We start from the raw sequence: 18,778 nt of genomic DNA on the forward strand, positions 1-18,778 counted from the left end.
CTAGGCTGACGCTGAACCTGCGAAAGATCCGTGCCGCCGCGCTCCTCAGTTCGTCCATGGCGAATTGTTGCCCGAGGCAGTTGCGAGCTCCAGCCGAGAAGGGGATGAAAGCGAAGGGGTCTCGCTTCTCGACGTTGGCCCTCTCGAAGCGTTCAGGTTTGAAGTCCATATGGTCGTCACCCCACACATCCGGGTTGTGGTGGACCTGGTAGTTGTTCACCATTACGTTGGTTCCCGCGGGAACGATGAATCCATTCACCTTCAGCGATTCCCTCAACACGCGAAATGGTGGGACATTTACGTACAGGCGCATCGATTCCCTGAGACTCTGCGTGGTGTAAGTTAGTTTTTTTAGATCTTCGCTGAAAACGAAAACAAAACACGACCCCGAACGATTACGGTATTTTACCAAACATTATTTAATTCACAATCATATGACGTAATGCCAGTTTGTAAAGATCGTTTGATTTACAGTATGTAAATGTTTGATATTTATCATATGACTTCCTTTGCCCACTGTGTTGTAGGAACCAATTACTATAGGGGGAGTCAACAAAAGTTGACACTCGGAAAATTGTCATTTTACTTAAATAAAAACAGCACGAAAGAGTACTTTGTCTTGGAAGAAGTGTGTTTTTCCGAATCATTGATATCACTTTTGTGTGGTATGTACTGTTCACACTCGGATGACCCTGCAGGAAGCATTGTTTGCGAAGGTGCAAAAATCGACTTCCGCAAAAGTATAAACTGAGAGAATTAGTTTAATGTATCTATTGAGATGCATTACATATGCATCTCATTGCTATGTGTGCGTTAGTGTGTATGACCAGTGTATGTGTGTGCGTGTGTGTGTGTGTGTGTGTGACAAGTATGCATTATATGCGACTTTGCTTCTGGAAAAAAAAAATCATATGCAATGCATCTCATGTGATACATTAATACAGTCTGTCACTTTACTTTTGCCAAAGTTGATTTTTGCACTCTCGCAAACAATGCCACCTGCTCATCCAAACGTGAACAGTATTATACAACACAAAAATGATACCAAATGATTCGGGATAAAACACTTTTTTTAAACGTGAATGATATCCTTCGTTCATAGACGATCTTTAGCAATTTTCTTACTTTATTTTCCTCACCCTGTATATTGGTATAATCCTGACAGGTTAACCCATAATATTTAATCGACACTCGTATCAATTCATTTACTGACAAATTTTAGGAATAGATGTATGCAATGGTATACGAATACATTTGGACGTGTTGGTGTGTATCTATCACAATCGCGCATGCAGCGAGATCAGTAATGCTGTGAACTCTTATGAACATACTATCGAACGGTGTCGTCATCTCGTCCTGTGAACAGTGTGTCGACCTCCTCCTGAACTCGGGCCTGTTCCTCGGGATGCTGGGCCAAGGTGTTCAGTAACCATGTGAGGGCGCTTGCGGTGGTGTCAGTACCGGCGAATATGAACATATTTACCTTTAATGTCATCAGAACGGAAAATTAACCATGAAAATTAAATGACGAATTGACTTTCATATACGTCAAAGTATTGTCTCCACTCTAAAATCGGGAACTCACGCAGAATCACGATTACTACCTATATGATTCATATCACTGGTAAATATCATAAAGCATCATTTTTTCCACATCTTTATCATGAAAATAAGCATTTCCAAGGACATCTTTCACAAATAACTTCTTATCGCGAAATAAAAATTTTCAAGGACGTCTTTCACAAAATAATCTACTTTTCCTAAGAATGATGATCTTTTACCAAAGTCTGATCTAGGCTCGATGGGTTCGAAAGCTTTTAATGTCATCATTGAATAAAGATTTAATCTGAATATCAGGTGATTTAAAAGCAAACAAAGACACAAATCAACGGGACAAAAGAACTGAAAAAGTACCTCATCACGTATTTCCTTCTCACTCAGTCCGTTGCCGTTCGAATCTTTTGCTAGCACCAATGTATCCAGAAAATCCTTCGCTTTCTTCTCAGGCTTCAAAAACAAAGAACAGCAAAAAGTACAATGCACAATTATTGTGATTTGCTATTTCACTGGCTTACAGCTGGAAACGGCAGACCTAAGTTTAGTTACGGACAGTGGCTCGACCGAGTCTTCACCCAGTTTTTTTTTTTTTTTCAAAATTATCCTGTGTGATACTACACTCTTTCTGCATTGCTCACATAATTCCATGTTTTGGGGAATTCTCCATTGAACCTGAGCTACCCCATCAGTCCCTCAAAATACCAGTGAAATCGTTTAACTCTCATGTGGTTTATGGAAATGATCGAGTTAATACATTCTTGATCCCTGGGGTTACCTCTATTTCCGTGGCATATCTACGTCGCCGCTCTTCGACAATCTTATCGTGTACGCCATGTACGTACGAATAACTCTCCTTCCACTCGCGGTACTTGGATGATAACCGGAAGGTAAAGTCGTAGAACATCAAAGGGTTGAACATTCTGTTGAAGAAAATTTAGTGACAAACATGCGGGGGGGGGGGGGTAATCCTTAACATTTATACATCAGATATTCTGTTTGATTTTTGTTGCCTTTCACCATTGTTTACTAAAATTTCTTCCACATGTCTGTGGATTATTGCGTTATTATGATAATTATGGTAATAATGATATACAATCTGGTGACGTTGGCAGAAACCATGTGGAAATCGCTTCCATTGCAATATATTCATTTATTTTCTTCTCTTCTTTAATCTGTACTAACATGAATTATATCAATGTGTTCCTTCCACAAAACATAACTTAAGAGAATTACAAATGCTCTTGAGTACACATTCGTTTACTGCAAATTGAAAATCACAAATGCTTATGGAGCGTTCATGGAGCGCTGTACATTTTCCTCAAAGCTGTGTTCAATCGCAATCCTAATTTGCGGGATTTTTCTATTTGTTTGTTTGTTTGTTTTTTTAACACGATATCATCGCATGATATAATGCCAGCGAGGAGATTACACGCTGATTGTAGAGTTTTAGATGATGTCGAACTACCTGTAGGCGCAGATATTCGTCAGTTTCTCAAAGACCTCAACTTCACGTGACTCCTTTTGCTGGCAATGTGATTGGTGGGAAAATGCGCAGCGGAGTATGACGTCATGTGATAGCAGTGACATGGTTTCATGTGTTTTGACTGGTTCTCCTTCGTCTGCAGCAACGTGAAGTTTGTCAATCAGGACATCCAATGCCTAGATTAAAGAAACAAGTCAGGCAGAGACAGCTGTTAGAAGGAAGCGCGCATTTTTTTTTTTTTAATGGAAACAATACATTATCGAAAAAGACCTTTCAAAACAAACAAACAGAGGATCCATATGCTGAACAAATTTTCTTTATGTCAATCTTATACAATTGGCACCATTATGTTATGATTATTCAAAAATAGATTAGAAATAAACAAGCAGCCAGTAAGTATGACTTTACACGCACACGCAAAATTAAGAAATTACATTGAATAAGTCACGAAATTTTTTGATGTATGCACATTAAATTTCAGTTCCAGTTTCTTATTCCGAAGGTTTGTTATTCCGAAGGTTAGTTAAAGTCCAAGGTCCGTTAATCAAAAAATTAACATAATCGGGTTCATCATTCCGCACGATCTGCAATATTTTCAATTATGCCATAAAGATAGCTTGAGTGAAGAAATACTTGGATAAAGAAATTACTGAAGACACATTCATTCATTCATTCATTCATTCATTCATTCACTCATTCATTCATTCATTCATTCGTTCATTCATTCATTCATTCATTCATTCATCCATTCATTCATTCATTCATTCATTCATTCATTCATTCATTCGTTCATTCATTCATTCATTCATTCATTCATTCATTCATTCATTCTTTCATTCAACATGGGAAGACCCATTCAGCATAAAGCTGTTTTTTCAACGGGTTCGTGCACAAAATTCAATTTTACAATTTACAATTTAAAAGTACAGAGGAATAAAACAAATCATTCAGTACGTCGAAACAGAAGATATACACCATAAAAAATGTGAAAGAGTAGAAATATAAAGATGGAAAGGCTCCCTAAAAACTCATCTGAAAAACAACGGCGGTTATATATTTATCACGACATTTTAATTTTTAATCAAAGCACAAATTCGTTTTGAAACGATGTCCTTATTGTGTGGTGTCATAAAAAGTCGTAACATTCATTTAAATTTTAGCACATTGTTTCACACAAAGGTCATATCAAAGTGTGTGTTGTCATATAATTTCTATGTTTTGATTGATGACCTCCCCGTTCTTATTAGGAATCAAATCTAAGCCGCAGTGGAGATGTTATTTACCCTAACGGTTCTTCTGTAATTTTTTGATATCAATTTTCAAAATAGATGATAATCCATACCATTTTCAGCAAATCAAATGTTTAAGATCAAAAAGAAAAAGACTCCGAGTTTACTACCCATAATCATTAAAAAAAGAGATACATACTAACACATACACACAACAAACAAACAAACAGACTCGCAGAGAGAGAGAGAGAGAGAGAGAGACCATTAAGTAAAGTAGGAAACTGGTCTAGGCCTATTGAAACCGCAATATTTTGTGGTATGTAAATTTTGTTTTGCGTTAATGTACAAATCATTAATACAGAATAGAATTCAGAATTTTCACGTAAGGATCGTTCATCAAAAAGTCGCTATTAGCACTATCTGCAAGTATGAAATAGGCGTAAGTTACTCGTCAAGTTGTAACTTTTGTGAAACTCATCTACAAGCGTTGATATATTTATTGTATTTTGAAATGATGTCAACAGTTTAGAACGCAATGTTTTCTGGAATCCAAGCGAGAAATTTCGCCATTTTAATTTTACAGATGAGGACATGACGTATACACGTTGACCATCAGAAAGGACATTTCATAGATTTTTTTTTTTTCATTGCGCAATTGTTTTCAGGCAAATCAAGGACAACATTCGTACTAGAAAGATGTTTTTCTCTTCAATGAAGCATTTAAAAACAATAGAACGTGTCATAGCTTTGAAAAAGAATCGCCAAAAGAATTTCACGAGAACATACCGCAAGCTCTTAATTGAAGATTCTAATACTAATATAAAGATTATTCATTTTCATATATTAACTTTTCATTATTTTTTATGCATAATGAAGCAATATGTTTATTATGGAAATGAACTCTGAAAAAAAGAAGAAGGAAGGGTTAAACAATTTGCATGAGACCACCCACCTCGTTCATAACCACCAGGTATTGTTTCAAGACCTGAAAGTGAAATGATGGCGTAATAAGAGAGCGATGGCGCTTCCAAATAGCGCCCTCTAAAGTTCCCAGTCCCTCAGTCCAGTCCTTGAAAACCCGATATTCGTCACCCTGATTCAGAGAAAGAGAAAGGGGAGTTATGTGTTTGATAATTAATAGTTCCGTAATCATGATGGAAACAGTAACAATAACAATGATAATAATGATGATGATGATGATGATGATAATGATAATAGAAAATAATGATGATAATAATAGTAATGATAACAATAATAATAACAATAATATCAACGATCATATATTGTCACAATGATACTAATAATGATTGTGATTCTGATGAACTCCTGCGCGTATACAAGAGATATATTGTATGACAAGTAGAAAAACAATGAAAAATGATAGAAAGACTAGACGATTTCTTTAAGTGGGGTCAAACCATTGTATGTGAAGAAAACATAAAACAAAAAGGCACACCTGTCTACCTGCCTGTTAAAATGTTGGATGTCATGAAAAGAAGAGGGGAAAAGAAAAGCACGCCCGCTATCATCATAACTATGCGTCAAGGTAAATAGACCAATAGTCTCCTGGGGTACCTGTTGGGGTGCAACATTTTGTTTCTTATCTTCTGTTACATTGACCTTGTGGAATGCATGAAAACAAAGTCCGCGAACAACTTTGTGCAAGTTGTTAAGTCGAGGAGTTGTCCACCGTCGGCACCGAATTGTGCATTATCAAAGTCACATTACTCTCCACGTTACATTTTATGGAAACAAAGCAAATGTATACATATATATATATATATATATATATATATATATATATATATATATATATATATATATATATATATATATATATAATATAAGGAAGATGTCAGACGATTTGCGGTCGTACCGGTACATGACGTCACTACTTATATAGGGATCCTGCAGTTAATCACCAAAGCAAACATTGAAATGTAATGACCTGACTAAAGTTTTCGTTGTTTAGTTACATGATAATTTATATGATTAATTATAAATCCTATCTCTACCATTACATGGCTGTGCAATGATGTTATTACGGGAAAATGAGTTGTGTGATTGCTAAATTATCAACCAATAAAATATGGGGTTTGTTGTTGTTTTTGCTGTTGTTGTTGTTTGTGAATGATTGTGAGTGATTTGTGTGTGTGTGTGTTTGTGTGTGTGATTTGTATGTTCTTGTGTGCTCCCATTATCATTTTTGTTGTTGTGAACTTCCAATCAGTTGAGTGGCCAACATCTTTAAAAGCACGTCTTTCACATAGACCTCTCTTTTTCAGTAACACAATGAGCTTGTTCAAACGGCCTTATAAAGGTTTTGTGCTCGTTTATTTTTCTTTTCCCCTTTCAAATTTATACTGTGTATTTTCATATATTTCATATAACATTGACTTGCAATTGTTGTTAATTTATGTGATATTCGGAATAAAAATGTAATTGAGCTGAATTAAACCTCGGCAAGTTTGTAGTACCCGCTCGTATAATCTTTGTGAAGTTTACTTGGATGACAAGAATGTTCTTGTAGTTATGAATATCATTGAGACACACCTTTCTTCCGATGTTTGTAGCCAGTAGAGGTTTAATGCTATCGGGGTGGTTGAGCATCACCACCGGTTTCCATCCCATCCAGAACACCAGAAGTCTCCGGTACTTGGTCACTGCTTCTTGCTCCCACTCAAATCCCGGCTCGTTGAACCCCGGGTCGCGGAAGTTGCCGTAGAACCAATGTGGCTTTGGCCCGGGAAGATGTCGTCGGATGTACATGAGACGGCGAAGAGTAGCGACCAGTGACAAGAGAAACTGGACAATCTTCAAACCAAAGAAGGATAAAGCAACAGTTCCCAAAATGGTAGGAATGAACGACATAGTGAAATCCACAAGTTTTACTTACAAAAATACTACAAAACAAAATCCAACATTGAAATATCAACAAACAACAAAACGAATTCACTTCGATCGATCCTTGGACATCTGCATGAACCAGCAGTGCGTCTTGTTTCGCTATTCCGAAAAAACAAAGAACAACAAATGCAAGCATTGCACATACACATGCCACATGTAGACACATACACACACACTCTCTCGCACACACACACACACACACACACACACACATGAAAACACAAACACAAGCAACCAAAAGAATGATGTGCCACCTCACAGTGGACAGAAATACCGTCCAAAGTTCAAAGTCATGTCAGGGGGACGATATTGCCCGTCACCTTTATCTTGGGGTTAAAGCATCATAGTCTCTGTCCGAGGCTCACTCGCTGTAAAAAAAAAAAAAAAAAAAAAAAAATGCAAGCAATGCGAAAACATGTGACGGATTCTCCATCTCACCCTCAACAAAACAATACCCAAAGCATAAAAAATAAACACAGAAGACAAAATGAAGATCCGATTACTAAATTACGCTATGGTTCTGCATTAAGATGAATAGAGAGGTAAGAATTTTCACTCTTACCGGTCTCACACCTGAAAATAGAATGGACATGCCATTGGTCTTCTCACAAATTTGTATACCAGAGATACCAAGTAAATAAGAAGACAGAATATACGACAAATCTGGCTTATGAGTTTTGTGCAAAATTTTTGGTTGTGGTTAATGAGCTTGGGAGAATTTTTTTTTTTTTTTTTGCTACAAGATGCACCCCAATACGGATGTCAGCAGTTCCCATTTTTTTTTTTAGAATTTAGAGGGACTATGTGTAGGTATACTAAATATTGGGTATTTCTTAGTGAGACAGCGCAGTCTATTCCCAAGGACATTGGGCATATTGGGTGCACAATTCTGATGACCGAATTGAAACAGGTTGATTTACTTGGAGATCGCCCAGGGAAAAAATGACTCTTTTGTGTATTTCATAGGAATTTTTGATTATCGATTTTGAACACACTTCTCCATGGGGAGTATTTACAGGTGTGTGACTTTGACGAGATATACGGAGGTCAGAAGTTTCCATCTTAGAATGTGGAGGGACCATATTTCATATGTGTAGGTACACAAAATATTGGGAATTTCTGAGTGAGACAGAGTCTATTAAAGCCTCCTGTGCAGAGTTTGGGCAGGAAAAAACCCTTTGTAAGTCTGATGACCGCACTGAAACAAGCTAATTTACTTGGAGACCGCCCAGGGAAAAAAAAACTTGAATCTTTTGTGTATCTTATAGGAATTTTTGATTATCGATTTTGAACACACTTCTCCATGGGGAGTGTTTACAGGTTTGAGACTTTGACGCGATATACACTGCCCAAATATTTCATGTACCAAGACAGAGTAAACGGTCTTGCCCTTGGCGTTCTAGAGAAAAGATGGATTTACGGGGTAGAAAGCATACTGTTATCTATTCCCATATCGGTGTCTATTCCACACAGTTCTTTACTATGGTCATAATAGTATCTTCACTGCAGTGATATATGTTCTATCGTTTTACAGGCAGTCATGTCCTTCTGAGCAACAATGCCCTTATAGGATCAGAACTTTGCTGCTCCCAGAGTAAAAACACACATATACAAAATGGAATAATGATATAGAGAGAATCTTGCTGCTCCCAGAGTAAAAATACACACATACGAAATGGAATAATGGAATAACCTAAAAAGATACTCATGGCGCTGGCGAACAGAATATTATGTTACAATAGAGTACCAAAGAAGATAAGATAAGAACAATACTCTTGTTCTAGTAACAACTAGTAACTAAAAAAATACATATATGTAATTGTCAATTTGAAATAAAAAGGTAGTTTTTGAGGTAATTTTTGAAAGCATCAATAGAAGGTGCTTGTCGTAGAGATATTAAAAGGCACAATTCGGCAAGAGCGCACAATTCGACAATAGCGGCACAATTCTGAAGACGTTGAAGTTTACTGAGTTCTTATTGTGGAAGGCTGATTTGTGGAAGAACAGAGTAAAATCAGATAATTTAACTACAAGGAAGTCATTGGATAACAAAGAGTCAAATTCTTTACAACATTCATCGTTGTCTGTCGCAAGTGATGCGCCCTTTTATTTCTCATTATTATTTGTGCATTGTACCTTATATGTAAGGGGTTAACAATGGCATTTGAAGTCCTAAAGTTTTGAGAGTATAGGTATAATTATGTATTAGGTATAATTAATAAGAGAGACGTGAGAATTCTCTTATATAATAGGCCCTTACACACTATGAAAATGAATCTGTAAGGATGTCGCACAAAGGGGGCATGGAGAGATTTTCTGAGCGGGGGCTTGTATTGGTGTTCCGGCGGCTTGGCATAAATTAATGTTGTCATTCATTTTTATTCAACACTAGTATACCTCTGTACTGGCACTCTTCTTTTTTTTTTCTTCTTCTTCTTCTTTTTGATATTGAATATGTCAATTTGAATGATAAAGAACTAAATCGAGGCGTGTACTTCCACAGTAGCTTGTAGAGGAATGCGCGCACGTTCGCGCATGGGCAATGCACTACATAACATTATGCGCGTAACCATCATGACCCTGTGGATTGAGCGCGCGCTGTATTTCATTTTGCATTCAAACGAAATCGAGCTTGATGACTGTGTTCGTTGCACAGCCATCGTGATCCACTCTGTTTTTAGTATTCAACGACCATGGAGTCATCAAAATGAGCCTCTTCAAACTGTATCACTTTTGCTGAAATTTATCCCGTGATGGAATGAACCTCGTAGCCATCACGACGTAGATAGTCAAGGACGGGCAGTGGACTATGGCAGAGGAACACCCACATATCGCACCGGCCGATACCCAAAGAAGCGATATGTCATCTAGGTCTAGGCAGTCTATATCAGCTGTGAACGAACTCGATGACGAGCCAACGACGTCGACTTTACCCACTGGAGAGCATAACCAACCACAGAGTCGACATTCTCCCAACAATGCAGCAGAGTCTGCTGAAAAGTCTCGACTAGACTCGATTCTTCCGGGCGTGTTCATTCGCGGGAACGACGTCGATTTGGAGTCAGATTTGGTGCTGAGCAGCGATTCGGATGATCTCAACGGTTCGGAGTTCAACTTCGCCACGACGACGACGGAAGACGAGGAGTTCCGGTACATGCCTACCGAGATCATCGAGCTCCGCGTCTTGAGAAGAACTGCCAGGGATCGCAAAGATGACCAGCCGCGGCATCACGTCCATCACCGACATCAGCCCAAAAGAAGCCCGCAGAAAGCCGTCGAAGGCTCTGACTTTGAGAGTGAGGCCAGGGAAGAAACTGGCCGCACATCAGTTAACCAGCCAAATCACGAGTGAGTGACATTATGCTTCTGTTAGGTCTAGTTTGCTTAATATGATTGTCAGTTTCCTTCAAAGTACAATTTTCACTCAATGTAATGAATAACAGATATAACAGCAGAAACTGCAGTTGCATAACATAACAAGAATTGTCATAAACAATGAAAAATTTCATATACTTGAATGTTGCATCTGAATCATGAAATTCAAATAGGCCTATACTCATATTTTGAACAGGCAATTATATTGGTCGTCATGCCAAAGTTGCAGTTTAGAGTAAATTCATGCACAGGTAAACGAGAGGCAAGTAATATGAACAGGAGAGAGAGGGAGAGAGAGTTATGACAGCTTTCGAATACTCGCTGCTTTTAATAGTAAGTGAACTGGGTGCTACATGACTCAAGCAGTATTATACACATCACAAGTAATGAACGTGCAGGAACCACACAATTTCTTGTTATTCTTGTTATTTCTTGTTTTTCTTGTTATTCTCTCCTTCGAAGCACGTAGATAATTATGAATAGTATCGTTCTTCTTCTCTTGAAGGAAACATCCAGCGAACAAACTGCAAGTGAGCGCGTCGCTGAATAAATGCCAAGCAGGCACCACAACCGTGGACACAGAGGACGACAACGAGGCGGCGGCCAGCAGGCGACTCGTCAAGACGAGAAAGAAGAAAATTCGAGGTCTGCCTTCCCGCGTGACGAGAGGCGCGATGAGTGAGACGGATGACGTCGATGCCGCGCGCGCTTTCGCCGCCAGAAGGGCGCATCATCTCGCAAGGCGCACGCAGCGACGCGCATCCAACGCGCAATTGCGCAGCGTAGACGCGGAGACGCACTTCATTTGTTCGCCTATCCCGTTCGCCATCGTCACCAGCAGTCGAACGAGCAGGGACAGCGAGGAGGGCAGGCTGATATTTAGAGCGGAAAAGGACAGCGTGGACAGCGACGCTTTCGACGAAGGTGACGTCGACGACGACCATGGCAACGAGAAGGAAGACGTTGAAGACGAAGAGGATGACAATGAGTCAATGGCCTCGTCTTGTGATTCAAGAGATGTAGTGTTTCAGGTTAATATTATGTCCCTCCTCAGGTTTCTTGTTTGACGTTTATGCTACTCGCTTAAAATCATAAAAATAATGCAAACTGTCTGGAGCTCTCGAAAACGTCAAATATTTTATTCAGAGACTTTTCCAAAAGGTAACTCATAGCATTTGTCATTCATTGGCCACTTTCTGTATCAGTTTAAGTAAATGCACGTCCATTTTCTCTCCTTTTTCTCTCCCAATCCATATATCCTCACCCCATCTCCTTCAGCTTGTTGTCATGATTCTCTTCCTCATTGCTTTCCCCTCCTCCTCCTCCCCGTCCTCCTTCTCCTCCTCATTCTGTCCATCCTCCTCCATCTTTTCCTTCTTCTCTATCTTCTTTTCCCTTTCGTCCTCTTGCTTTTTATCTTCTCCTCCTCCGCGGTAAGTTCTTCTTCCTTTCCTTCTGCTCCCCTTCTTCACATTTTCCTTACTTTTCCCTCAGTATTCAGTAAATCAAAATTTCCAATTTCGTTGCAGACTTCTTCAACGAGCTATTCTACTGCTACCCCCGTGTGCCGTATCTGCTTCCAGCCGGAAGAACCCGGGTCCGTTCAGTACAGTCTCGTCAGCCCTTGTTTCTGCGAGGGCTCAGTGAAGTACCTGCATCAGTCGTGCGTGAACCGCTGGATCGCGGAGAGCGGCACACCCAGCTGCGAGCTGTGCGGTTACCGCTTTCACCTGCGCACCCTGACGGTGCGAAACATCTTGCACGTAAGTGGCGTTAGTTATGCTGTTGTGGCGCACATGAGCCTCCATGAACAACTATTAATTCGAGTCAGGGAAAAGACATTGCGGTCGATATTCATGCTGTAAAACTAACATAAATTTTGATCGATGTTTATTGTAAGCAAAAGGAAACATTAAAAATCAAACGTTACCCCTATACTCCGTGCACTTGCACATCCCATTTTTTTTTTCTGACGATGTCATTTTCATTGTTAGGCTTTACCCATTCTTAATTTTCCTTTTCATATTTATTAGCCGATTTTCGTTCGCTTTCCCATTTTCATTCTTCTATATCCCTTTCCCTTTATTCTCATATCTTTTAAAGTACTTTTTTTTCTCTCTCTCTCTCTCTCCATCCACCTCATTCACCTAAAATACTTCTCTTTTTCTTGGGCATTTGGCACACTATCTTTTTCCCTTGAGCAATTTTCATAATCACCAGACGAATGATTTCCGCCGAGGCTACTTGCCCCCTCCCGCCTTTTCATTTCCGTTTAATAGTTCAGTGTGATGACGCGTGGGAATAAACTGTGATAATTCACAGCGAAGTAATCACGGTACGTCGCCGTAGGTGACATGACATGTTATTACAATCGTACTACTTGGGTTTACGAAGTCATACGGGAGCTTAGAATGCGGGGGAAAGGCGAAAGGCGCCTACCCGCCCTTATATAGAAGAAAAAAAAAGTGATGATTTCTTTTAGAGCCTATATAGACGCCCCAAATCACTTGTCAGCATTTAAAGAACCTGTGCAGTGCAGATGCATATGGACTTGTCTTGATTCACGATACCCTGCCCATTACCTATGTGAAAAAAAAATCTAAATACGATATATGTACTATTTTTCTTCAAATTACTTGAATAAGCCCAAACAATTTTTCCAGCAAGGTTCTGTCTGTGACCTCATCTGACAGTGATTGCTAAAGTACTGCAAATGTAATAGGAGCCTACATCTATGATTAAAAAACAACAGACAAACAAACAAAGAGACATTGGAATGCACCTTCCTGTGCATTGTATGTCTCCATGTTACTAAAATCATTGAAAATGACGAACAAAAGGAATTGCCTGAAAGCATGCAAGTCGTGCTTGGTCTCAAGAAATATGCATCCCAATGTTTTTTGTTAGTCATATTAGTACGTTAGCAATGATTGACAGGCGAGGTCATGCATGGCATTACATTGTTCCTTTAAAAGTCGCTTTGGCGCTTTTTCTTGGGCGAGAAGACGCCTATGTAGGCGGGTTTTCAGTGGCGGGCGCCTGTCCTCTCTTCCATTCGTAAGAAGGCGCCCAGGCGAGTGACGAGAAGTCGTATTCTCACCGATCGAGTAAGCTCCAATGTCACGACAAAAAGCCCCAAAATGAAATAACTAAAGGACGGTGACTGAAGTGACTGGAAATCAAGTCACTCTGCTCTGATTTCATCGAGATCAGAGATCTTGACAACCCAGGCGAATTTCGCTGGGTGTGTCTATTTGAGTCAGCATAATGATCACGGTCGGCCGTGTTCGGTAGCGTGCACAGTCCGTTGCTAATCTTGTTTCAGACATACAGTATCGCCCTCGGAGTGAACTACTTGCTAGGTTCGGTGTGAACACACGATCATGATAACATCAAGGTACAGATAATAGTAATGATGATGATTATGATGATAATGATGATGATGATAATAATAATAACAATAATAATAATAATAATAATAGTAATATTAAGAAGAAGTAGAATGATAGTGATAATAACAAGAACAATAATAATAACAATAGTAATGATAATGATAATAATAATAATGATAATAGAGACACTCATAAAGATTGAAATATGAGCGTGATTGAGTGTGTGTTTGTCAAACCAAGTATCGATATGCGGTATATAAACCACACTTGATCATAGAAATTAAAAGCAACTACATGTATTTTCTACTGTAGACGAGCAAGCGTCACATTGGGCTGAGCAAGCTCACTGTTTGGGTAAAATAACACGAGGCCAAGTTTTCCACAGATTGTTAGAAACTTTTTATAGAACTACACTAAGCATGTGTAATGCCCCTTATCTTTGAATGTGTGAACTGCAATATTGCAGATTTGTATTTCGAGTGACCAACAAGCTGTTGCCATGGCAGAACACTATTTAAAAAAAAATGCTATGATTATAGGTCAACCTTAACTTCCAACTTTCTATGATATTTTGGTGAACGCGTTAGCTGGTATGTTATGTGTATTTAGTACCTAATCTCTCCTTCACAGAATGGGGCAGTGACAGATATTGTACCATATTACAATTCAAGTTCAAGTTCAAGTTTATTTCCATTTTTAATAATAACACACGATAATATACATCGCACTTTCTTCAGTGACAAAACTAGTGTAAACAAGACAATCTAGATTGAATAGAGTAAACAGCAATAACTGACAATTCTTGCATTTAATGTTCCTTAACAAAAGTTTTTGCTGCTGTTCTTTTTAACAAATAATGGAGGATATTGCATTCAATTTTGTTTCTTATTCTTTGTCAAATAAGCAAATTGTATTCCATCTTCAACAAGATGTCAAACATCAGTTTAATGCTTATTACGAATAATTTGGTCTCCAATGTTCAATGAAACTATACCTGTACACGCTCACCCACGGTCGAATGCTCAGTTCATTGACGACCCTTTCGTACTGAAGTTTGCTGAAAACTACTTTGATTCCGCTTTTCCGAATATGCTTTATGCAGTTTTTATTGTGTGTTCGAGTGGGCGTTTTTCATTCAATTGTTTTAGTTAGTCAGTTTGTCTGCAGTTAACATCACTATCTCCATCATTGTGTTTCAGTGGCGGCCGATCACCCTCAGCCGCTGGGACCGTCTCCACCTCGCCCTCGGCATATTCTCCCTGCTCTTCGTGATCGTCTCCCTCTCCTACATGCTTTGGGTCACCGTCAGCCCCGAGCCGTCCGCCGTCCTCACCCGCGACTCCCTAGCGTCGGAGGTCCTGTTCCCGATCTACGCCTGCCTCGACGCGCTCACGCTCTGCCTGTGCAGCTACGAGTTGAGCAACACCGTCAAGCGGCTGTGGAGGCGATGGCGCGCGGTCAACTCTTGCCTCGTCGTGCTAAACAAACCACGCGCGCAGGAAATGCGGACCTGCGCGGATGCGCCGACGGGAAACACTAATGAAGATTTTTCGAACACTACTGATCATAGTAGGCCTACCGAAAGTACTGACAGAAATGTCGTCGCGATAGATTTCCCCGAAACTTTGGAGAAAGCCGTCGAGCTGAGAGCTAGTGATCATGAAAATGGCGATTCAGCGTGCAGTTCGTCACGTGATATACTAGTGAGTATTGAAGAAGAAGAAGGGGGAGGTGTTGCGGCGCTGGATGAAACCAATCCCCTACTGTCGAAATCGAACGCAGACGTGGATTGCGTCTCGATGTCGACATCTGACGCCGATCCCAATACGCAACAAAAGTCGACTTTGGTTTTCTTGAATGACGCTTTTGGGAACGATAACAGGATGTGTTCTACCGATGAAAGTGGAAGTATAGTTTGAAGTTATTATGATAAGTCAGAATAACACTATGATTATATCACAATATCATCCAATAGGTAGGCCTACGCCACCCGTTTAATTCTTAGAACATTATGTAAAAGACACGTGCACTTGGGATTCATGGGGGCGCTGTGGATAATTTTGACGCTTGCGCATTTGCCGAACGGCCAAATAGAGCCGATTCGTATTATGTCGAAAATCGAAGTGACGTCAATATCAGTCCGTCTTTTAAAGTGGCCGTCCTTTGGCTGGTTTATCGTACAGCAAATTGATAACGACTATTTAACCTGTATAAGAGAGAGCGCATGAAATACTACTTGCTACCGGTATCTCAGTTACTTTGATTAACCGATATAGCTTTACCACTCATCGTCGATCTTCGTGAAGAACATGACGACGATCATCACGCCACCAGACAGTGATTGCTTTTGAATCCTGTGTTCGTGTCCTTTTCATACGAAGTCACATTGTTTTGTGTATTCCTTGATTTTTCCTATGTGTTCCATGCACATGCCATAGAAAGTCATGCGACATTAACTTCCCCCTGTAACACGTGTAATAATATGGTAATTAAAGCACCATTAATTTCATGTCGCGCTTGCATAAAAGTATGTTTCAGTAAAAAAAAAAAAATATATATATATATATAATATATCTATATATATATATATATATATATATATATATATATATATATATATATATATATATATATATATATATATATATATATATATATATACGCATCTCTGTTTATGGTATTGGGGTAAATCTTGCACGGGTTCAAACCATTCTCTCAATAGTTTCGAAGGGAAGTAGGCTTTCAATGAATGCTCCGGGACCAGTCAACGAGCGTTTAACATTGTCGACACCATTTCAATGATCTCCAAATGATCTGTGAGTATATGATGCAGATGATTTCGTAGAAACTCGTACAGATGATGGGGCTAAAAGTGAGCGAGATTTTCATGATCTGTGAGAACCAATCGAAACCACTGAAGTACCGTTACGAAGATCCCCCCAAAAAACTCGGATATCGTGCTCTGTATGAAAGATAATAGACTAAGGTCCTCGGAAAGATCTAGGGAGAAAATGCATGGTCCGTCAATGAGAGCTCAATAATCCCCGGAGACTCCTTATTGCGATCTTGCAAAGTCACACAGTGATTGGCCAATTATCTCAGTCACGTGGAAAGCGACACTAACTGTAACCAATGGTAACAGCTAACCCAAAAATTCCAGAACACGATAAGAACCAATCGGGAGCCTCGTAGTGTGCTTCAATTTATGCGCTACATCCTTATAGCAACCACAAGACCACGCCACTTTTTAGATCTTTTAAAGCCATTCGGCCCCCGATAGACATGATCTATAGTAGAAGAAAATGATCAGGGATAATTTTGATAACTAACTAGCAAGGAGAAATATAATAACATCATCCTCTAGTAGTCTTTTGTCTTTACAATCCTTGTGACCACAGTAATGGTGACGACGTTAGGATGACACTATCTTTTTCTATGCCATCAAATACCAATCGGTCCTGATATGAACACTTATATTTTAGTTCACACAGTTCTAATTATCGGGTCATCATCGTACCGCAAAATTTTGCCACGCCGTCAGAGAGTGTCCACAATGTCAGAAACTAATCTGCAACGCACAAATTTTTATGTCATGATTGCACAGGAATTTGACCTGATGAAAACAATCTACCGCAGACGGTGGTGCATGACTGAAAAATAAGAAAGAGGTCAAAGTGTGGGTGTTGTATAGTGTGAGGAACACGTGTGAGGCACGCAGGTACAGAGTGATACTTTTGATTATATATATTTTGTCACTTCCCAGCTCCTTCTCAAGAGCGGTAGACGTGGTAGATAGGAAAAGTAAAACATAGCTCTCATTAATAGCATACGTCGGCGGATCAAAGAGATGTTAAGAGCAAACCCAGCTCCTATCACGATTCAGTTGTTTAATGAGTTCCACATTCTTCTCCTTCTTCGTATATACGAGGGAGAGAGAGAGGATGGTATGAGAAAACACACAGGTGGTGTCAAAGGTTGAGTGTATAGCGAATTTAGTTTGTATGCTGCTTGCAGACCATGCCTGAGGTTTACCGTCATGTTACGTCACAAATGTTATGTTGGTTACTATATTATATCCACCTACCGCCTACAATGATGTGTGACTCAGCCTTATCTCTGCATCATCTGTCTGTATTTCTCATTCACGGTGTGCTTGCATCTCTTTAATGATCATGAGCAGGGTATAGTCGTGCTATTATGAGGTTGTGTCTTTAATAGATCATTCATACATGAATATTTATTCATCTATTTATGTTTCTATACATTCAATTTATAGTCTGATAAAGTAATCAAGATCATCATTATATGATTATAAATAGTCGTTTCGCTGAAGTAGTTTCTCCGATTATCATAATTTGATTACACAATCACAGATTTAAGTAGTTGTGCTGTGAAATCAAGCAGGTATCAATATCTTATCAATCTATTTATTTCATTTTCTCTTGTGCATTCATATTCTTCGTTGTGTGTTGTCATCATAGCAATTGCAGATGATCTTATATAAACCGCATTATCATTTTGTTATACGTATATGTGCCTTACACTCATTCATGTATTTGATTGTAATAAACAATACGTATTTTACTAAGCATTTTATTGTCTTTTCTTAATCTTTTCATAATTCGCGACGCGCTGTGGTTCTTGCTCAATTGTAACAGATGATTCGAGACAAGTTGAGATCGGCATCTTGAAATACAATGGCAACATATATTAAAGAACGGCATTCATTTATGAGCTCCCTAGTCTATGCTAGATAGAGACATTTTTTTTTTTGAGCGCCTATATTGGATGTCTAATTATAATGTTTGATTTGTTTAAGATTCATTATAGTCTGA

At 39.1% G+C, this 18,778-nt stretch overlaps 2 protein-coding genes across 2 annotated transcripts; one reads left to right on the forward strand and one right to left on the reverse strand.

Moving 5' to 3' along the window:
• Positions 1-7,140, reverse strand: LOC140244077 (cytochrome P450 4F6-like). Its single transcript, XM_072323726.1, has 6 exons — positions 6,775-7,140; positions 5,222-5,362; positions 1,915-2,007; positions 1,332-1,483; positions 85-362; positions 1-17 (listed from the first exon to the last, which is right to left on the reverse strand). The coding sequence occupies exons 1-6, from the start codon at positions 7,138-7,140 to the stop codon at positions 1-3; spliced, it is 1,047 nt and encodes a 348-aa protein (XP_072179827.1).
• Positions 7,141-9,956: 2,816 nt separating this feature from the next.
• Positions 9,957-15,979, forward strand: LOC140244078 (uncharacterized). The gene is made up of 4 exons (XM_072323727.1): positions 9,957-10,524; positions 11,057-11,582; positions 12,081-12,314; positions 15,143-15,979. The coding sequence occupies exons 1-4, from the start codon at positions 9,986-9,988 to the stop codon at positions 15,860-15,862; spliced, it is 2,019 nt and encodes a 672-aa protein (XP_072179828.1). The 5' UTR covers positions 9,957-9,985; the 3' UTR covers positions 15,863-15,979.
• The last annotated feature ends 2,799 nt before the right edge of the window (positions 15,980-18,778 follow it).

This window comes from Diadema setosum, chromosome 20 (genome assembly GCF_964275005.1).
Source record: "Diadema setosum chromosome 20, eeDiaSeto1, whole genome shotgun sequence".
In the NCBI taxonomy this organism is placed as follows: Eukaryota; Metazoa; Echinodermata; class Echinoidea; order Diadematoida; family Diadematidae; genus Diadema; species Diadema setosum.